The 23,341-nt window shown below is 46.2% G+C and overlaps 1 protein-coding gene and 1 long non-coding RNA gene across 3 annotated transcripts in view; one reads left to right on the top strand and one right to left on the bottom strand.

The window, feature by feature from the left end:
* Positions 1-768: 768 nt before the first annotated feature.
* On the top strand, positions 769-13,313 carry LOC146045519 (uncharacterized). The gene is made up of 3 exons (XR_014465456.1): positions 769-2,024; positions 2,622-2,725; positions 13,098-13,313. It is a non-coding gene; the product is annotated as an uncharacterized LOC146045519 (long non-coding RNA).
* Positions 811-23,341, bottom strand: part of SPI1 (Spi-1 proto-oncogene) — a 34,633-nt gene continuing 12,102 nt past the window's right edge. The window contains exons 2-5 of one of the 2 annotated variants that reach the window (XM_083164394.1): positions 11,086-11,194; positions 5,622-5,812; positions 3,924-4,074; positions 811-1,962 (exon numbers count right to left, since the gene is read on the bottom strand). In XM_083164394.1, the coding sequence (XP_083020520.1) occupies positions 1,646-1,962; positions 3,924-4,074; positions 5,622-5,812; positions 11,086-11,194 (768 nt within the window). In that variant the 3' untranslated portion in view covers positions 811-1,645. The remainder of the gene's footprint in view (positions 1,963-3,923; positions 4,075-5,621; positions 5,813-11,085; positions 11,195-23,341) is intronic. The other variant, XM_083164395.1, reaches the window with a different exon arrangement.

Genomic DNA, 23,341 nt, shown 5'->3' with positions numbered 1-23,341 from the left:
TATTAGGGATGGCCATCGTTGCCATTGCCATCGATGGTTGCCTTCGATGGCAATTCTGCAACTGGCCATCGATAGTTCTAAACTATGCTATGGATGACCATCGATATTTTTACATATCGATGGTCATCCATTGTGTTTGTGGGCCTGTGGGCCAATCAAAACACGGGGGCCGGGCTTCGCGGGTGTCGGGGGGCGTTTTGCTGTTCCATCGATGGAGGGAAACCATCTGGTTCTCCCCCATCAATGGCTAAAGTATTCAACATTGCCATGAACCATCGATGATTTCGAATCATCAATGGTCGATGGCCATCCCTAGCTTATATTTCATCCTGTACAAACAACCGCGTATGCTTCCCGTGACGAGCGGGTCTGAATCGGCTCCTAATTGCTCATAATCGGGTCTATGTAAAAACTGGACCCGGACAAGACCCCGGACCGCCGGACCAGACCTGAAAATCTGCAGCCCAGAGCTTGTAGTGTCCAGTCCGGCAGTGTCCCGTCCTGGGGGTGTCTTGTCCGGGGGGATGCTTGTGATAGCTTTCCCCAGAGACATGGGGAAGGGGAGATTACAGTCCCCCCGTGTGGTCCGGACCATTCCGTTTTTTGCTACATGCCCAGACTGTACAGGGAGGCTTTATTCTCCCCCTCCTCCTCTCCCTGGGGACAGGTGTCACATGAAGCCCCCCGGACAGGATACCCCCGGACAGGTCACAGGACACCCCCCCTCAGATTTTGATGTCCGGTCCGGCGGTCCTGGTTCTTGTCTGGGTCCGGTATTTACCCATACCTATCCCAATCTCATTCTGTACTGGAACATACGTGGTCTATATTAAATATTTACCAAAATAATGGCATTCTGCAATACTCCGATCTACATTTCATTCCAGAAGAAATTTTCAAATGTTTTTATTTTTTTTATTAACGCTGATAAAAATTCTCCGTCATTGTACTTCTCCGGTAAAATATTACACCATTTTTTTTTTATATATATAATGCTGAAATGAATAAATGCTTTCAGGTACCCCTCATACAGTATATTCCTCATCTCCTACTGAGTGGTAAGATGCTGATTTCTCACTATACCACACTCCAACAAGTAGAAAAATAATTACTATAATATTAATATTTACAAGTACATGTTTTCCTCGACTGAACAAAGAATTGGATTCTTTCGTACCAAATGAATACGTAAGGTCACTTCCGTGTTGTACATGTAGAAGTATACACAGTCAAATTAGTATACAGGCTGCCATCAAAACTTTTGGGGCCCTGGACTGCCAGAAAGGGAAGGCCTCCCCCCCACTGGGACCACAGCAGCAGAGCAGGCAGCCATAGGGCCAGTCTAGAGCAAGAAGCCAAAAAGGCACAGCACCAATGGCATTTCAAATTTGGAGCCTGCTATGAGCCAATAGGAGATTGTGAACTGACAGCCAACCAGGAGCTGCCACTGCAGTCACTTCTGATTGGCTGCCTGTCTTTGAGCTTTGATTGTCTCTAGGCAAGTGCCAATTAAAAATGCCCACGGTGCTGCACCTTTATGGCGGTACGGGACAATCTACACTGCTGCCACCCGGGACCCCTTGCAGCCCAGGGCTCCAGTCCCAGCAGTCTCTCCCTGATGGCGGCCCTGGATGTATAGGCCTTCTCAATGATGAAAATGCTTCCGGCCCGTGTACATTTTGTGCAGAACCTCCCCGCTGAACTGGTAGGTCAACTTCTTCTTCACCTTTCTCACTTCTCCAGTCTTGCCATAGTTGCGAAGTGCTCTAGCCATTTTCTGATAGGTCATCTTCTTACGGTTGCCTTTTTGGATACCCCACCGGTGTGCAAGGGCTTCTTTGTGCTTGGAGGAGAATTGAAATGTCCCTTTGTCTTTATCCACCCACCAGATGCTGTCTTTCATGTCCCCGCTTTGCAGGAGCTCTAGGAGGAACTGATACAGTCTGATCTTCTTCTTGTTGCCTGTGATATAAGAGGTTAAGATCTGAGAAGATACAGAGGGCTTGCAGAGAATCGTAGCTCAGGTTGGTGAACTTTGCCACCACCAGAAAGAATTTTGGTACTTGTGTAGTTTCACGGCGGTAGGGAAATCACATTGCATGCGATGCGATGGTACTTTTGTAGTTTCCAGCTTCCCCTGCCCACGGATTGCATCACATCACATCACACGCAAATCGCATGTGATGCGATTTTGCACATTTAGCACACCATCACTATCCACGTCACCCCGAAGCGTGGCTCCCAACCTGTTCGAGCCACCGAGCCCGAAGCATGGCGAGCTTAGCACGCCCCGCGAGGGGAAGCAGAAAACGAGCCCGAAGCCTGGCGAGTGCAGCGAGCTCTGCGAGGGGACACGGATTACTTGACGTGTATTCTGCGCAATGCGATTTCCCTGCCGCTGTGAAACTACACAAGTACCAGAATTTAAAAATATTTAGGAAACTAGGTCTATGTTTGCCCAGGTCAACTATCAAATATAGCGCCACACAAAGGAAAAAATAGCCTTTTTGAGGAGAAGTTGGGCTGTTTAAAAACGAAAGTGTAATGACCTTGTATGAGCCATGTAGTTGATCTGGTAGGGTTTGTGATGACCATGCCGAGCTCCTCTCTCTACTCTACAGATCAAGCTATGCACGATGACCCTCAAGTCAGAATAGAATGTATGAAGAGAGGAGCATGGTATAAGCTAGCTATAGATTTCCCTACAGAAAAGGGCCCAAACAAGGTAAGAATTATATTTTTTTGATTCTTTGAACTCGAACCAAACTTACATTTTATTTATGGAGGAATTCACTGTAGTCCAGAAACGCTTGTTTTATACTTTGTGAGTGTGTGTGTTTGTATATGTGTGTTGAACATTGTGTGCTACAGAAGTTAGACCATAGGAATATCTATAATTGTGCACATGTGCAATAGAGATTAGTCACCTAGAACAGTGATTTTCAACCTTTTTACCTTGCGGCACACTAAATAAGATTTTTTAAATTGTCAAGGCACACCATGAGATCCCCCAAGGGCAAAACACATTGGTCCTCACAGGAAAAAATAAATAAACCTATTGGTCCCCATATAAAAAAAATTACAAAAATAAAATACATTGGCCCTTTACATGAAAAGAAGAGACCAGTAAATAACAATTGTACTGGTGGTGGCTGTTAACTGGTTTGGGCATCTCTAGATCTGGGGGCACGCTTGAGAACAGCTCAAGGAACACTAGTGTGCCATGGCACAGTGGTTGAAAAACACTGACATAGAACATGGTGGGTGCCATGTTTCTGGAGACCTGTGCATGTGCAATAGAGATTAGTCACCTAGAACATGGCGGGTGCCATGTTTCTGGAGACATGTGCATGTGCAATAGAGATTAGTCACCTAGAACATGGTGGGTGCCATTTTTCTGGAGACCTGTGCATGTGCAATAGAGATTAGTCACCTAGGATATGGTGGGTGCCATGTTTGCGGAGACCTGTGCATGTGCAATAGAGATTAGTCACCTAGGACATGGTGGGTGCTATGTTTGCGGAGACCTGTGTATGTGAAATAGAGATTAGGTACCTAGAGCATGGTGGTTGCTATGTTTATTGAGACTTTATATGTGTAATAGAGATTAGTCACCTAGAACATGGTGGGTGCCATGTTTCCAGAGGCCTGTGTATGTGCAATAGAGATTAGTCAGCTAGAGCAAGGTGGGTTCCATGTTCCCTGAGACCTGTGTATGTGCAATAGAGATTAGTCACCTAGAACACGGTGAGTGCCATGTTTCCGGAGACCGGTTAGCAGTACCAGTATAGGTGGTGTTGAGTTTCCATGTAGTTCCTAGGTCAATTTAGGATCAAGTGTTCAAAGTGCAACAGAATTTGCTGCACCATATAAGATGCTATATAAGAAACTGTTAATAAGTAAGTAGTGCACTAATCAGAGACCTGTTTCTCCAAGAAGTATCCCGTAGCTTGGATCTCGGGAGTCTATCTCTCCATCTGACACTTCCAAGGGGGGGCTGCGCCTCTCATGGTCATCTTCCTCTGAGCTCGCTGGTGCATGGAACTGCACACACATGCGGGGCATATATGACACCTGCAACAAAATATAATTATACAATATCATATATATATATATATATATATATATATATATATATATATATATAGCGTGATAGGCTGGCACTCCAAACTCCATGAACGATACTTTGAGCCTGGTGCCTTCAGCAGGGTGGCGCCAGAGCAGAAACCCATATACAAGGAGGGGATAGCAGCGGCACTCAGGACTTATTCAGACTGAGAAACGACTCGTAGCCAAGACCAGTGACGTTTCAGCCCTTCAGGGCTTTTATCAAAAGTGTAAGCTGTTTTTTGATAAAAGCCCTGAAGGGCTGAAACGTCACTGGTCTTGGCTACGAGTCGTTTGTCAGTCTGAATAAGTCCTGAGTGCCGCTGCTATCCCCTCCTTATATATATATATATATATATATATATATATATATATATATATATATATATACAAACACAGGGGGCCCAGCACTCACTACAACAAACTAACTCACCTTAACATTCAAATAATCAATAAATAAATAATGGGGTTTTAGTTCATGAATTGATCAATGCATTTAAGCTTGCAGCCCATCGCCAAGGGACCCCATTCCACTGCAAGTCCTACACTAAAAACTGGTTTTCTTGGGAACCTGAAACCTGAAACCTGTGACAGCTGCCCCTTTAATACTAATTCAGGTGCTGTGTTTGGGATTGTCTCACCTTATGAAAGCCAAAAGTTACTTGGCAGTTGAGCATTAACCCAGGAAAAAAACACATGTTCATTTTAGCTATGATGTGTAAGCAGGTGCCAGGTTCCCAAGAAAACCAGTTTTTAGTGTAGGACTTGCAGTGGAATGGGGTCCCTTGGCGATGGGCTGCAAGCTTAAATGCATTGATCAATTCATGAACTAAAACCCCATTATTTATTTATTGATTATTTGAATGTTAAGGTGAGTTAGTTTGTTGTAGTGAGTGCTGGGCCCCCTGTGTTTGTATTTACTAGAGTGTGTGGTCACAGGCCACCGCACCCCACCCTGGGATGTGGGTGCTGTTTGCACCCCAGTCCTAGGAATGGCGAGTGTGTTGGTACTTCTGTATCTATATATATATATATATATATATATATATATATATATATATATATATATATATATGAGGCTAACTACTCCTCACTTCTCTGAGGTGAAGTACGGACAGTAACCACTAGAGGCCCCTCCACAACCCAAAACAGAAAATGAAAGCAATGTTTGCAGGGACACTGATCTGTTTCAAACTTGCTGTATATGGAGAGAAGGAGCTGTGAAGAAAGAGATGGGGGTAGGAGCAGATAGTGATGGGGGGGGGGGGATGTTTGTGAAAGTAAAAACTATCACACAGGAGGCTCCGGCCCGGGCAATGAGGTGGCCTGAATGGCAGCCATAGACTGACAGCTACGGAAGCATTTAGAGTCTGTCACCAGCCATGAGTCAATCAAGCTCACGGACTGCCTGTATACAATCTCCATTTGGCAAGCGTCCAGCTCTAGATAGATATTTCCATGACAGTAATGTTAGACAAAGAGGCTCCACCTACACTGTATGAAACATGCATTACCTGGTGCGCCAGTTGCAGGTGCGGATGAGGAGCGGTTATTCCAGGTTCCAGAACATGCATTTGTTCCAATTCCATGTGTCGGTACAGCTGTTGCAGCTGCGGAGGTTGTACGCTCTGCAGTTCTGTGAGCTGGGAGTCTGGAAACCCATCGAGATCCCCATGTAAGTGCGAGGGGTACTCCCAGTAATGCTCTAAGAGGGGGGCGACACTGGATTAGTATGCTGGTGTTTGCTTTACTGTATACTGCCAACCATTATCATGCCTGGGGGTTATTAGAGATGAGCGGTTTAGTTTAGCTGAAAACAAAATACACCAGAACTTTGGTGTTCCGAATCTAACCAAGGGCCCGATTCAGTCTAGTCTTACTCAGCACTGCGAAGGCCGTGGGGAGAAGGAGGCTGCTGCTGACACCAGCTCTCCTCCTTCCCAGCGGCTTGGCAACGTCTGTGTTTTCTAGAGCACTCCCAGAAAACGCTGGTGTTCCGCCCTGCAGCACCCGTCGCCTGTCAATCACCTTGCGTACAGCCGGCAAAGGCTATCCGTCGCATAGTCCGTACGCAGTGGGACCCTGTGCATGTGCACTGTGTCAATTATCGGACAGGCAGCGAAATTGCAGCCATCCAGAATGGGTCTGAATTGGGCCCCAAGTCCAGACTCGGGTCACTTTGTGGTTCCGCATCAAACCGTGTCAGGTCATCCAGATCTCAGATTGCACATTCTGGGTAGCATGTGAGTCCTTCCCTATTGATATGACACTGGAAATAACTGGACATGATGTTAATAATACTGAAGGAACAAAAATAAGCCCAAATTCCATGATTTTAGCTGGTTTTATAGATTTTTAAAGAAATCCATATACTTGAGGGTGAAATTGCCAAAACTAAAACCAAAGGGATGATTAGGAACTAAGAACAGGACCAGGCGAGAGACTCCCGATTTTTCAGGTAGTCCCCCAGTGGTTCTGGATAAATGGACAACCCTCCGGCATTGCGCCCATTTCCTAATGAACCAAGCAGAATCTACTTATTTACTTAGCACCTTTTTGGAGGATAATAGAATCTGATTTGTTGCTACGGGCAACATCCCATCTTAGCAAATTTACACCAACCTGTAGCACCAGGTGGTTCTGCTTGATAAATCTACAGTGTCTATATAGAAAGTCAATAGGCGGACACCAAAATATCGACATGCAATATGTTGACAGGGTCAAAAGGTTGAAGTGCAATAGGTCAACATGGTTAAAAGGTCGACATGAAAAAAGTAGACATATGAAACATTCGATATGAGTTTTTCACATTTTTTTTACTTTTTTATACTTTACCATCACCAGGGTGAGTGAAGAGAGCCATGCGTGGGTACGTGTCACACTAATTGGGGGTCCATGTCGACAGGTGTCGGCATTGTCAGGAAAAAATGTGAAAACTCATGTCGACCTTTACATGTGTCTACCTTTTTATGTCGACCTTTTGACCCTGTCAACCTATTAACAGTATATCTAGACACTGTCTATCTAATAATCCCCACCTGCACAATGTATACTAGATGGTATGTTACTAATGATGTAAAACCGAGGTTCCCACTATTGGGGTATTCAGTCTCGGACCATATTTCCCCCTGGCAGGAATCGGTATTCAATACTGGACGAAAATGGGCCGGGACTCGCCTACCTCAAAACTGACACTGATTAAGTCGAATGGAAATTCGACCTATTGTTGATGAAAATGGCCAATTTTTCAGCCTGGCAAAAAATTTTGGCCGAGATTAAATACCCCCCTATGTATTTATTTTATTCTCTAAAAGTGCGGACACATTAAACGATATATTACTTTGCCCATCGTTAATGATATTTTCATGCATCATCCATTCGCAGCCTCCGGCGCTGGCAGATCTGAAACACCTCGATGTATGTGCAAGGACAGGGCGGGCAGCTGGCATCGGGTGAGGTTATGAAATGCTGGGCGTTCCAATATGCAAATTGCCCAGCCCCACGCCCCTCCTCCCCTCCAGCCTGGACTTCTGTGTGCGAGCGCTGTGCAGTCACAAACAATCGGTCCCCTGTGCGAACGCGCAGGGGACCAATTGAATCTGAATAACCCCCATGGTCTGGTGTTTACACGATATATTGTTACCAATGCGCTCTCCCGCGGGATGTCAGCAATGTCAATTGCACATACAGCTCAATCCTGGCTATGGGCCAAATGTATCAAACTTCAAAAAGTGATAAAAAGGAGAGTGATAAACAACCAGCCAATCAGTTCCTACCTGTCATTTTTCAAACCCAAGAAGAAGAGGAGAAAAGGGGGTACTTGTTTCCTATCTGGGCGCCCACGGTTTTGATCGTGGGCATCGCAAGCAAAAAAATCGCGTCGGTCGCGTCGCGTGCTGACAAAAAAACGCATACGATGCGACCGACGCGATTACCACGATTTTACATAGGGAACAATGTTAAATGTCCCAATTGACCCGATTTCACATAGGGAACAATGTTAAATGTCCCAATTGACCCGATTTCACATAGGGAACAATGTTAAATGCCCCCCCCCCCCCCCCCCCCCAATTGTTAACGCCACTCCACGATCAACGTCAACCCGAAGCGTGGCGAGCGCAGCGAGCCCGCGAGGGGCGGCGGTACGCGTCCTCCGACCTTTTCATACCCCTACTATCCACTAGGGCGTGGAGTGAGAATAGAATAGTGTGGCGAGCGCAGCGAGCCACCGAGCCCGAAGCGTGGCGAGCGGACGCGGACACCTGTGAAGCCCGCAAGGGGATGTGGATACCTGTGAAGGTATCCGCGTCCCCTCGCGGGGCTCGCTGCGCTCGCCGCGCTTCGGGCTCGCTGCGCTCGCCACACTATTCTATTCTCACTCCACGCCCTAGTGGATAGTAGGGGTATGAAAAGGTCGGAGGACGCGTACCGCCGCCCCTCGCGGGCTCGCTGCGCTCGCCACGCTTCGGGTTGACATTGATCGTGGAGTGGCGTTAACAATTGGGGGGGGGGGCATTTAACATTGTTCCCTATGTGAAATCGGGTCAATTGGGACATTTAACATTGTTCCCTATGTGAAATCGGGTCAATTGGGACATTTAACATTGTTCCAGGGCCGGCGCTACCCACTCAGCAGCTCCTGCAAAGCAGGGAGGCGCAATGCTGAAAAGGCGCTGTCTCCCTCCCTGCTCTGCTAAAGCTGCATCAGACCTCACTGTCACTGCCTCCTGCACGCTGCCCACAGTGCCTGTCTGACAGCGGGCGGGCGGCAGTATAAAGAGCTGCTCCCTGCACTGCGAGTGCACACAGCCTGCACGCCGCCTGCAGTGCCTGTCTGACAGCAGGTGGCAGTTTGGACACGGACACTTGCGCTGAGGCATGTAACGCTGTCTGTGAATGGTTGGATGACATATCATGTCCGGATCCACCCCCTACCCATTGCTCCCTGCGCCTGTCAGCTGTCAATCAAATGACGAACAGGCAGCAGCGCCGACTCCCCTTCCTTCCCTCTTCTCAGTGTGCTGTGCCTGTGCCACTGCCAGTCCTCAACACTCCACCCCCTCTATCTCATCGCCTCTTCTTCCATCTCTCCCCTCCTTTCCCCCTCAGTCACGAGAGGGGTGGCCATACACGCTGCAATTGCTTTGTGCGATGCGGTGTGCACTGCAGTTGGGCATCGCATCGCACAGTACAAAAAGTATGTGCTGCACATACTTTTTGTACTGCTTTCGGATCGCATTGCACACACATTGCATACATGCCGTGTGATGCGATCTAGCCCATAACGTATGCGATTCTCGCAGCATGTATGGACACCTTTAGTGCCTGCAACATTTTGCGGACACAGCACTGAGATGGTGTATGCATACATGTACATGCACCCGAGATCCTCCATAGGATCGCATGTTGCATAGGCTCCCACAATCGGGCTGCAGCTTGTTGCAATGGCAATGTGAAAGGGCGCAAAATTTATGGTTTGCAGGAGGGCGCCGGACACCCTAGCACCGGCCCTGCATTGTTCCCTATGTAAAATCGCGGTAATCGCGTCGGTCGCATCGCATGTCATTATAATGGCATGCGATGTACACGCGATGCCCGCGATGGGCGCCCAGATAGGAAACAAGTACCGAAAAGGGGTTGCGAGATTCGATGCACGCCTAATTTTTTCACACTTTTAAGAATCAACTTTCACAATAATAAAGCTTTATTAAAAAATGTCCCTTCGTTTTTCTTTTTTTGCCTAGAAACTCCGGGGAATTCAACGATTAGACGTGGTGAAATAAAGAATTACAAATACATACTAATATCACATATTACATACAGTATATTGTGTGTGGGATAAGTTTTGAACAATTGTGAAGATGTAGTGTATTAAAATGACAGAACCTGTGTTGTGCCTTGGATATAATCTGTATGTGAGAGAGGGCTGTGAATAATTGTGTTGCTATACTGCTACTTTTGTATCTCTGTGGTTCTTTCAGGCAATGTTGCCAACTTGTAGCTCTTTTATCTGGCCCAGAGCCCAAGTTTCTCATATCTATGGAATGTGTGCATAAATGTTGCAGTTTGTATTAATATCTAGGTACTTGGCTCCTTCAGCAAGAGTCCCTATTTAGACAGGCATTACTGTGATATTGGGGGGGGGCTTAAGTTTTTGCCCTTGTCACCCCTGACTATCCGAGTGCTCACAGCTAGCTCTCCCTTCAATGAGGGGTTACTGGTAGATGTTAATTTATCTGGAGGCTCTTACACATGATTGTTATATTTTGTATTAATGTCTAAGTGCTTTGCTCCTTCAGCAAAACTCTTTATTCAGACAAGCATTGCTACTGTGGTATTGGGGCGGGCTTGGATTTTTCCTTGTCACCCCTAACTGTGCTGGTGCTCACAGCTAGCTCTCCCTTCAATGAGGGGTTGCTGGTGGATGTTAATTCACCCAGAAGCTCATGCACATTCCTATCACACTTATACATTCATTATTTATATTCAGCAAATTAGCATATTTTCTAGGCAACAACACAGGTCTGAGGGGTTGGGGTCTGACACGTGTTTCACCTATCTACAAGGCTTTTTCACCTTATGGTTGTAAAGATAGCACCCCACCTGAGAAAAGTCGAAAATAAGGTGGATTAAATACCCGCACACAAGGGTTTTACTAAGTGGAGTGCAGGTCTACCCCCTTCTTTTGCCCCCTCATTTTTCAAACCCAGCCTGGAACATGACAGATAGGAGCTAATTGGCTGGCTGTTTATCACTCTCCTTTTAATCACTTTGTGAATTTGATACATACTGGAACGATATCTTTGAAGATATATCAGTTTTCACGGAAGATATCAATTGTCCCAAAGCTCCAGGGAGTCAATGGAAACATTAACGATATTGTTCATATAGCATATTGTCTAATGCGCAGCACCCGGCTTTGTATCATGTCTACAGCACCGAGTACACTGATGGGATCTGCCATTCGTTTAAACATGCCTGATATTCTGTAATTACCGTGGCTTTCACTGTCACTGAGATAAGGGTAATAGTCATGGGGTGGACGAAAAATCTCCGTCTCATAGGGAACCAGCTCTTCTGGGTGTGCCTATGAAAGGGAGAGAGCAAGATAACACAGGTTAGAGATGGATGCAGCGGTAGATACCAAGCGCTAACACTGAATTTATTAATAGCCAATGACATTGCTCAGAACGCAGCCTGGCAACGACTTGCCAAGATGCAGGGTGACAAAACCAGGAGGTAGAATCCTAAACATAGTAACAGGCAAGAGGTACATCCTGCATCACACTAGGGATCGCCATCGGTGAAGTCGACATCAATGGTTGCCATCGATGGCGATTCTGCAAGCAGCCATCGATAGTCATTAACTATGTGATAGATAACCAGTGATAGTTTTAGCTATCGAAGGTTATCCCTTACCTTTGACTGAATGTCCTGAGGGCCAATCAAAATGTGGGGGTGGGGCTTCCGGGTGTTGGAGGTGGAGCTATGCTGCCTGTCCTGACACATTGAAAAATAAAAAGAAACATCGGTCTCCTTTGTCCTCGACGTAGGGAAACCATCTAGTTCTCCCACATCAATGGCAAAAGTATTCAACATCAGCCATAAACCATTGATGATTTCAAATCATCGGTGGTCGATGGCCATTCTACGTCCCACTGGCACTGCTACTCATAAAGGGAGAGCCACGTTTACCTAGCAGCGGCACGCACAGCACTGTAGGTGTCTTAAATGGCGATGGGATTAAAGAAAATCTGTCACAACCATTGTCCCGCCTACTGGTGATGTCACCCTGCCTATTGGCAGGCCGCAGGTTATATTGATAGAAATCTGATTATTCTGTACAATGCATGTCTGCCAGATTTTATAAAGTTGTCAGGAAAACTGTGAGAGGTTGTCAGCCATGAAGGCAGAGAGCGGGCAGAATCCCCAGGTCAGAGGTTCCCAAAGTTTTTAGAATCACGTTGACTGTGGCACCCCTAGTCCACAAGTTTCTTATTAAGTACTTTAGAAAAAAATATGAAATTAAATAAATTGTGTTTGTATTTTATCCGTAGGGTCAGTTGTGTGGTGAGGGACAGGATACAATTCTGTTTGTCCACATACGTTATAATGGGAAGCCACAAGCACTGGTTGTCACTGGTACACTGACCATAAATAATTACAATTTGTCTTGGACCACAAACCCAGAGCACCCTGCAAGGGCTCTGCAGCACCCCAGGGTGCCACGGCACCAGTGGCGTATCTATAATGGGTGCAGTGTGCACAGTACACACGGCCCATAAGTCCCAGTGGGGCCCATGACGCGCACACGCTGCACCCATTTTGGTAATCCTTCCCTCCGGAGTCACACGGCATAGTGACAGGAGCGCTGCAGAAATTGCTGGGAAAATGGTGTAGCGGGCTTTTTCCCAGCGATCTGCGCAGTGTGAGTGCTCTAGTACTGTGCCGTTGGGTCCGAGCACTAGAGTACTGGGATTCTACTGCTCCTGGAGGGAGCTCGGCTAAGGAGGTTGCACACGACCCTGTACCGCACAGTTTGGGAACCACTGCCCTAGATTCTAAACGCACATGGCTGCAGTGGAGCTGAGAGCCGGGGAACCGGTAACCCTACTTCTCTGGAGCAGGCTCCAGGACCCGGGGTAGATTTTCTGTGCACTGCCAACTCTGCCAATATCAGTTATATAAGGAACATAAAACATGAAGAAGTCCTGACCTATTATATAACTTATGGAAGGCAAATGAGGCTGCGTTAAGAAGTTTTAGGAGAATTTCTTTTTTTAAATCCAAGCAATTAAGGCGTTAGCCAGGCCCGGATTTGTGAAAGAAGACACATACCAGGACCTGGGGTGGCAAAGGCCACTTAGAGATACTCCTGTCACTATTCATATGTGAGGGCTTTTCATTTTGTGTAACGATAATAAATTCAAATATTCTTTCTATACATTGAACCATAATCTCATTTATCTCTATGTATATATTGTGTACAGATGGGATACAGTTGGGTTCATGACCACAGAAGACACAAGGAAGAAGACTGCAACATACAGTGGGCATATACTATAGACTCAGAGGCAAAGGGGGTATTCAATTATGTCCGGATTTTTCAGCTACCCTTTCAATGGCGGCCGTTCTCGGACACTTTGTTAAAAGTCGAATCTGCATCAGCAAAACATTCAACAAAACGGGCGCTGGTTCAACACAAACACGTGGATTGGTGAGTAATTTGCCCAACCATGTGTTTTCCAACCGTGACGATTTTTCCGCCAGTCGAACAATCGGAACTTTCATTGAATAGGTTCAATGCAAATTGGACTGGAAATTGGCGGTAACTGACTATTTTCCGACTGTCGTAAAAATCATCACTTATTGATTGATCGAGACCACCACCAATCACGTTACTTGCCATTCTTCTTTGCCATATTTACCATATGAGATAGAAATACAACAGACCAATACAATGCCATAACAATGAGTCAATGACCTCTGCTCAAATCTTCTAAAAGGTGCTAATAAGAAGGCGATTCTGATTGGTTGCCCAAAACAACATTCCATCTGAAATAGAATTCCCATCTTAGTACATAAACCCCTCAGTGTTTTAGATTCACCCCTGACCACCTACTGTTCCCCAGCTTTATATTCTTGTAAAATATACTTTTCCCTGAGAGACTGAGGAACTTGCATGACAGGATGAAACAGACACCCAGAGCCAGTACTGGTGTTAACATGGCCACTCCGCGCCTGTGTGGTGTTGTCATACATTGCTGAATCTGTATCGTCTTCTACCAACAGCTCTAACGTTGCCAAACCGCGGTTATCACACCATCAGCGGGAGACCAAGTGTTATCAGTTCATGTTTAAGTCACACATTGCTCTGACTGAGGGGGTCTGTGTACAGTATTACGCCAAAACCAAGTATGGGGATACAGTCATTAGGTCTACAACAACTAGCTCGACAAGCATTGGGTCCACACTACTAGGTCAACAGGCAACAAGGTCGACACCACTAGGTCGACAGGCAACTAGGTTGACATGGGTTTAGGTCTACAGGTCATTTGGTCGACACAAGCATTAGGTCGACATGGGGTTTTTCACTGTTTTTTGAACCGACCTGTGCCTGATAGGCCGTATGTCATGCCCTACCATCCACTAGGGCAGGCATGTCCAACGCTGGCCCTTCAGATGTTGTGAAACTACACATCCCAGCATGCCACAGTTTTGCTATTAGAGAATGCTAAAACTATTGCAAAGCATGCTGGAATGTGTAGTTTCACAACATCTGGAGGGCCAACGTTGGACATGCTTGCACTAGGGCGTGGTGGGAGAATAAAATAGTGTGCTGAGCATAGCGAGGCATCGTGCCCGAAGCATTGCGAGCGATGCGAGGGCGTTCGGTGCACTTCAAACGGTGTCCATGTGTCAACATTTGGGTAAAAAAACTGTGAAAAATCCCATGTCGACATTTTGACTGTCGACCTTGCCGACCTAATGCTTATGTCGACCTAATGTCCTGTCGACCTAGACACATGTTGACCTTGCTGCCTGTCGACCTAGTGATGTCGACCCAATGCTTGTCGACCTAGTTGTTGTAGACCTGACAACCCACACCCCTCCGTATGATGAAGGAGCCTTTTTATTATTATGGTAGGTAACAAAGACTGAATGCAGGAAATAAGAGAACTGGCTGCAGAAGACCAGAGTGCTCACTATTCTCAGTGGGGACTGTGGTCTAGCTGGCGTCCCCACGCTGTGTTCCCTATTTCAACATAGACACCCTAAAAAAACACGAAAAACTCATGTTCACGTTTCCCATGTCAACCTTTACAAGGTTGACGTTTTTGACCCTGTTCACCTTTTCACCATCGGCCTTTGAAACATGTCAACCGTTTGGCTGTCAACCTTTGGACCCTGTCGATCTTTTGACTGTCAACCGTTGGACCCTGTCGACCATTTAACCCTGTCGACCATTAGTGTTCGACCATATGATTATAGACCTAGACACTGTAGATCTGATATACCATAACCAGACTATACATAGAACCAATGGCCAACACAAGCCCGTGCAAGTGTTGTAGCACCATGTTTTACAGCTGTAGCTGAAGACAGAACTTGGACCTTTTCTGGGATGGAAAATGAAACTTTTTTGCTGACAAAACTGAAACAGACTTTTTATACAAATCCCCCCGGCCAAAGCATCATCCCCCCTGACTGGTCAGCATGGGCAGGGATCCTGGGGCAGTGGGGACTCCCCCATAGAAGGGGTCCCCCGCTCCGGAACTTACCTGCACATGCTGAAGCCCGGGTCTGTCCCCGATGCCCCTGGGCTGTGGACATCGGGCTGATAAATGGTGTAAAAATAGAAAAACCTATTGTGTATTGCTGTGGAACTTTGAGACTTGGAGAACCACAAGTCCCAGCATGCAGAGCCCTAAAGGGCCTGCTGGGACTTGTAGTCCCACAGTAGTACAAATAATTATATAAATACACACACATACTGTACTTACAGTAAAACCACACAATAGTGTTCCTTATTCACATTACACCATGCAGTAGTGTCCATTATACACATTAAACCGTGAAGTAATGTCCTTTTTTCACACTACTTAGCTCAATAGTGTCCGTTATTCACATTACACAGCACACTAGTGTCCCTTATTCACATTACACCATGCAGAAATGTCTGTTATTCATATTACTACATTCAGTAGTGCCCCTTATACATGTTACACCTGACCACATAGTAGTGTCCAATATTCACATTATGCCATACACCAGACAGCATAGCCCCTTATACACATTATGCAACAGTAGAGACCCTTATTAATATTCTGCCAAAATTATTCCTCATAATTATTATTCCTCCTACTCATTCATCATTATTCCTCCTCCTCCTCCTCATAATCATTTTATTCATTTCTCTCCCTTCATTCCTTCTCCTCCCCCCACCCTACCCAGGAACCTCATTCCTTTTCTTCTGTCAGTCATGCTGGTTGCTTACTCCACTGTCAATTCACTTGGTAAGTGGACAGCTGAGAATAGGGGCCTGATGGAGGTGGGCAGGGGGTGTTCGCACTCGAACGCCCTGCGTTTCCTGGATGTATCCATGGAAACGATGGGTGCACCCAGGAAAACGATGGGCCTCCCCATGCGAACGCAGGAAGGCAGAGACTGACTTTCGAACACTGAAGAAATCATACGATGGTCCACATTCTACCCTACGAATGGATGTTTATGCGAGGATATTCCCAGGGCAGCGATACATGAAAAAACAGAATCAGTCCCTAAATCCTTACACTAAACGAACCACAATTCCCCTTGTCTCTACATGAAAATAAGGGGCACACTGTGATTACAGGGATTAATAACACATTTCGGAATAGCTGTGAGTATTGTGCAAGCTCTAGAGCAGGCATATTCAAACTACGGCCCTCCAGCTGTTGTGAAACTACAAGTCCCATCATGCCTTGCCACAGTTTTGCTATTAGGGAAGGCTAAAACCATGGCAAGGCATGCCGGGATGTGCAGCTGGAGGGCCAAGGTTGGACATGCCTAGAGTATATACTGTATGCGTGCTGTATGTGGACCATAGTTGCCTACCCTCCTGCATTCTGCAGGAGACTCCCTGACATAGCAGCAATCTCCCTCTCCCCCTCATTAGTCTAGCAATCTCCCTCATGTCACCTAGCCCACATTACACTGTTACATCATAGTTACCTCCCCTCCTGCAGAATGCAGGAGACTCCCTGACATAGCAGCAATCTCCCTCTCTCCCTCATTAGTCTAGCAATCTCCCTCATGTCGCCTAGCCCACATTACACTGTTACATCATAGTTACCTCCCCTCCTGCATTCTGCAGGAGACTCCCTAACATAGCAGCAATCTCCCTATCTCCCTCATTAGTCTAGCAATCTCCCTCATGTCACCTAGCCCACATTACACTGTTACATCATAGTTACCTCCCCTCCTGCATTCTGCAGGAGACTCCCTGAAATAGCAGCAATGTCCCATTCTCCCTCATTAGTCTAGCAATCTCCCTCATGTCACCTAGCCCACATTACACTGTTACATTATAGTTACCTCCCCTCCTGCATTCTGCAGGAGACTCCCTGACATAGCAGCAATCTCCTTCTCTCCCTCATTAGTCTAGCAATCTCCCTCATGTCACCTAGCCCACATTACACTATTCACTATTTTTTGGTAAAAAAGGAATGAGAGATAGATACATTTACATTGAATCATCAGCACCATTTCCCAGCACTTTACCAAGTATAGTAGCTCTTACTAACTGCTTTGGGGCTCATCTACATTTGTATATAAGTCATTTTACAAGAGTCCTCTCAGATGTAGCAGTACACACCCACGCTTCTAGGTGCCACGTTCACAATCTATTTTCACAATCTCTCCATATTTGGAACTAGAAACGCCCTTTAAGTAGAGCATTAAACGCCCCCTCAATGAGGGTGCTTTGCAAAATTCGATTACCAACTATAATCTCCCTGAAACTAGTTTGATGTATATGATGTATGATGTGGACACAAACAAACCTGTCCCAGTACTCACACAGAAATAGATGCTATTACTTGCTCACCCTGATATACTGTATATCAGCCTTGTTAGTGGAGTAATGATTACTCGCATGCAAGGTGCTAACAAATATCTGATGGTGTTAATACCGACCACTCCACGCCTGATGGTCATGTAGCTGTGAAACCTGGCTCAGACTGCGGAAGACGCCACATTGTACTTATCACACCATCACTCCCGGCAAAGTGTTCCCAGCTTATGTGAAAGCACCGGCCAGCTGCAGCAGCACTCGGACTGACCAGCTGGGACTGTAGGACATTCACCAACTACAGCAATTACAGGTCTGGTTGGGCCATGAGCTGACCCCTAAACTCATCACTATTATTTTACTAACGCCATCAGATGGTTTGACAGTACAGAAGAACAGCCTTATAAATGTCCATAAGGCGTCTAATGCATTATTGAGATGAACCTTTTCTTTCAACTTAAACCTTGATTACCCCTAGCAGTAAATCACACGTGACACATGACCTGAAATAACGACACGGACAACCACTGCATAGGTTTAAAAAGGTAAAGGGTATTTATTGTGGTATGACCCTATTGAAAGGGATGGCCTAGAGAGCGCCTGACGACCAGCCAGTCATAAAGTTAGCAATGGCGGCGACTGCAACGCCCCAACTTGTAACTAGGGCGAGGAAACCGCCCCCATTGAATTCAAAGCACAGCCTGCGCTGTGACTGTCTTGCCGCCCCTCCTAGGGCCTAATGAGGACAGTTCTAAAAGTGTCCTGCGTCCCCCCTTGGGGGCAGAACTCACCAGCCTTCCTGGCAGAGGGTGGCAATACCTCACAGTGACCACCTGTACTTCAAACTGGACTGCTGATCGAGAGCGCCCTCCCGCCAATTAAATTAAAATTGATGAGAGCCAAATTTGGGTGACGGCCAAAAGGCCATGTGGTAGGTTAGCACAAGGGAGGGAGGGTGGGAATCCAGACTCAAGAGGAAGATGGATCACCTGACTACCTCTTATATACCTCCACCTAAGCTACCACCCCTTCTACACCTGATTGGCTACCCCATCTACACTGCACTTCTATGGTGACACTCTGATTTCTATCTTTGTCATACCATCCCAAACTGCACCGACTCTTATATTTCCTCATGCCTAGGCAGCCCTCGCTCTCTCTAATGCTGTCCTGTCACTTTTCCACTGGGTATGGGTCATTGGATCGACCACCGAAGGGCAACAGGTTGACATGGGTAAGGTCGACAGGGTCTGAAGGTTGACACCAGCATTTGGTCGACAATGGGAAGGTCGGCAGTCAAAATGTCGACACGAGTTTTGTCCTGGATGTCGATACAGTCGTCATGGACACCGTCTAAGTGTACTGCATGCTTGGGGCCCTGTAGTGCATGGTAGGGCATGAAATACTGCCTGTCGGCACATGTCGGCTCAAAAAAAAGTGAAAAATTCACGTCGACCTTTGACTGTCAACCTTCCCATTGTCGACCTAATGCTTGTGTCGAACTTCAGACCCTATCCACTTTACCCGTGTTGACCTATTTTTAGGTGTCGACATTCAGTGGTCGACCCAATACACTGACTGTATACCCTTCAATTCACTACAGTATCTGGTGGTCTCTCCGTCCCTACCTAAACCTCTGCACAGTGTTATTAAAATAATGTCAGACAATGGGTTAGACCAGTGGTTCCCAAACTGTGTGCCGCGGCTCCCTGGGCTGCCTCGGGACACTTGCAGGGGTGCCCCGGGTTGGTGGTCCAGGACCAATTCAAAGTATTTATGGTTAATTATTTATGAGCAAAACCAGTGCTGGCGGCTGCCAGTCATAAATTGAGTACAAACAGAAGCAAATCCTGCCCTTTACCACATAACTGACCCTCAGGATCACATATATACTTAATGTTGTATTTATTCTGGTTTATTTTTTGTTTGTTTGTGTTTTTTTAGCCTAGAGGTGCCGTGAGAAAATTCTGATACTGTAGGGTGCCGTGATTCAAAAAAGATTGGGAACCCCTGGGTTAGACAATTATTGTATAGGGGATTATTCTGGTTCACTCCTTCTGGCAAATTCCTGACAAAACCATGTGCACTGCAATATCGATCTCACTTTGAAGTAAAACCCCACCCAAATCTAACTCTCTCTGCACAAGCAACATCTGCCCCACCTGCAGTGCACATGGTTTTTTCCATTTCAGATGGAATTTGCCAGAAGGAGTTAACCAGAATAACCCCCACAATATGCTGTTTCTGCTACAGTTTTATTACACTAGGCAACAGCCAAAAAGGATCCTACATTAAAAAAAACAACCAATTCTTACTGATTTCTATGCGCTGAACACGAATATGATGTTTAAAATTGTTTATTAGTTCAAATTCTGAAGATCCTTAGCGATGAACTAAGGCAAAAGTTCCCAGGACTCAGTGAAGCGAAAATCAAGGAGGGATCTTTGTTGGACCACAAATAGGAAATCTCTTCAAGGACAAAGATTTTGATAGTATCTTAACAAGTGATGAGACGACTGCTTGGAACGATCTTCGTCTGGAAGCACAAAACCTTTTCGGAAATAAGAAGGCAGCAAACTACGTTGAACTGGTTGGAATTATGATTTCCTCATATCAGACACTTGGGAGCAATATGTCTTTGAAGATGCGTTTTCTTCATTCTCGCTTAGATCCCCCCCCCCCCCCCCATTTAGTGATGAACGCGGTGAGCGTCTTCACCAGGATATTTCTGAGATGGAGAAGAGATACCAGGGGAAACGGAATGCTTCAATGCTAGCAGAGTATTGCTGGACACTTGTCAGAGATGCCCCGGAAATAGCGTACAAGCGACTTGCAAAACGAAAGTGGCATTAAACGCAATGTTTCGTATTATTGTTGTTCTTGTGGATGTATATTATGCCCCTTTCTCACTGCAGGTCTTAAATGGAAAATTGAAGTTTTTTTCCCATTTCTAAACGTTTAAGGCTGCAGTGGGAAAGCGCCAGAGTTGAATTACCGGTTAAAGTTAACTGGTATTTCAACCCGTTTAAAAAGCAGTGTTTTAAACATTTCAAAGCCATTTTTTCTGCAATGAGAATGGCTCTGAAACTGTATTTAAGATCCTACACTAGTCTTCCCCATATTAGACATGCGCATATCTAAAGAGCCGCTAATTAAATATGTGCATATTTAATGAACGGCTCCGCTATTTCCCATTCGCGGCAGGGACCCCCGCCGATGAAATGACAATCTCCTAATGGACCTTCCTCTGCTTCCTCCTCCTGAGCACGGACGCACTGCCCGGATCCCCAGTGCCCCCCCTGTCTGAGCACCAGCCTCCTTCTGCATGATGCTTTCAGCAATCAGCCTGGGACCTGCCGACTAGCAGCCCTTGAATGCCCGCTGCCTACCCTGCCTACCATGCTGCCCCGCTGCCTGGATGCATGGTACCAGCTGCAAGGTACCAGGGGAGGGGGGGGGGTCAAGCTACCAGGGTAGGGGGGGGTACCAGGGCATGGGGGAGGGGGTACCAGGGCAGGGGGGGAAGCAAGGGTACCAGCTGGCAGGTACAGGGGAGGGAGGGGGGTCAGGACAGGTACCAGGGGACACGAGGGGTTTAAACGGTATTACTGCAATGTGAATGGAACTTAAATGGTATTTAAAACGGTAATCTACTGCAATGTGAAAGCTAGTACCGTTTTAAATACCGTTTAAAAATACCGGCTCTTTAAACGGCTTGGCAGTGGGAAAGCAGCATTAAGCTATTTGTTTTGGAGAAAAACAAATGTGAATAACTATAAAACAGCAACAAATCTTTCAATTTCATTGTAATTTTTTGTTTTCAGCACCCTAAATTCTATTAATAAATATACTGTATGCAATTTTTAGGATCCCAAAAAAAGTTAAAATTTGTTGTCTAATGTTATGGATTACCAGACCTAAATACATACCACTGCTCAGGCTATTTGGCAGCATTGTGGAGGCACAGAGTGATGGGAGGAGTCTAATATACCATAACCCATCACATCACACGTGTAGTCAGCAGACAGCACATACATGGCAGCATTGTGGAGGTACAGAGTGATGGGAGGAGTCTAATATACCATAACCCATCACATCACACGTGTAGTCAGCAGACAGCACATACATGGCAGCATTGTGGAGGTACAGAGTGATGGGAGGAGTCTAATATACCATAACCCATCACATCACACGTGTAGTCAGCAGACAGCACATACATGGCAGCATTGTGGGGGCACAGAGTGATGGGAGGAGTCTGATATACCATAACCCATCACATCACACGTGTAGTCAGCAGACAGCACATACATGGCAGCATTGTGGAGGTACAGAGTGATGGGAGGAGTCTAATATACCATAACCCATCACAACACACGTGTAGTCAGCAGACAGCACATACATGGCAGCATTATGGGGGCACAGAGTGATGGGAGGAGTCTAATATACCATAACCCATCACATCACACGTGTAGTCAGCAGACAGCACATACATGGCAGCATTGTGGAGGCACAGAGTGATGGGAGGAGTCCGATATACCATAACCCATCACATCTGTAGTCAGCAGACAGCACATACATGACAGCATTGTGGGGGCACAACATGATGGGAGGAGTCTAATATACCATAACCCATCACATCACATGTGTAGTCAGCAGACAGCACACACATGGCAGCATTGTGGAGGCACAGAGTGATGGGAGGAGTCTGATATACCATAACCCATCACATCACACGTCTAGTCAGCAGACAGCACATACATGGCAGCATTGTGGAGGCACAGAGTGATGGGAGGAGTCTGATATACCATAACCCATCACATCACATGCGTAGTCAGCAGACAGCACATACATGACAGCATTGTGGAGGCACAGAGTGATGGGAGGAGTCTGATATACCATAACCCATCACATCACACGTGTAGTCAGCAGACAGCACATACATGGCAGCATTGTGGAGGCACGGAGTGATGGGAGGAGTCTGATATACCATAACCCATCACATCACACGTGTAGTCAGCAGACAGCACATACATGACAGCATTGTGGAGGCACAGAGTGATGGGAGGAGTCTGATATACCATAACCCATCACATCACACGTGTAGTCAGCAGACAGAACATACATGACAGTATTGTGGAGGCACAGAGTGATGGGAGGAGTCTGATATACCATAACCCATCACATCACACGTGCAGTCAGCAGGCAGCACATACATGGCAGCATTGTGGAGGCACAGAGTGATGGGAGGAGTCTGATATACCATAACCCAGGGGTTCCCAATCTTTTTTGATTCACGGCACCCTAGAGTTTTAGATTTTTTTCACGGCACCCCTAGGCCCCAAAAAAATTAATTAGAATGGGTTTATCTGTGATTCTTAGGTTCAGTCATATGGTAAAGGGCAGAATTTGCTTCTGTTTGTACACATTTTATTATTGGCAGCCACCAGCATTGCTTTTGCTCATAAATAATTAACCATTAATAATTTGAGTTGGTCCTGGACTACCAACCCAGGGCACCCCTGCATGTGTCCCGAGGCACCCCAGGGAGCCACGGCACACAGTTTGGGAACCACTGCCATAACCCATCACATCACACGTGTAGTCAGCAGACAGCACATACATGACAGCATTGTGGAGGCACAGAGTGATGGGAGGAGTCTGATATACCATAACCCATCACAT

This window comes from Crinia signifera, chromosome 11, assembly GCF_055691185.1.
Source record: "Crinia signifera chromosome 11, ASM5569118v1, whole genome shotgun sequence".
NCBI lineage: Eukaryota > Metazoa > Chordata > Amphibia > Anura > Myobatrachidae > Crinia > Crinia signifera.
This window is presented reverse-complemented; position numbering and strand designations above follow the sequence as displayed.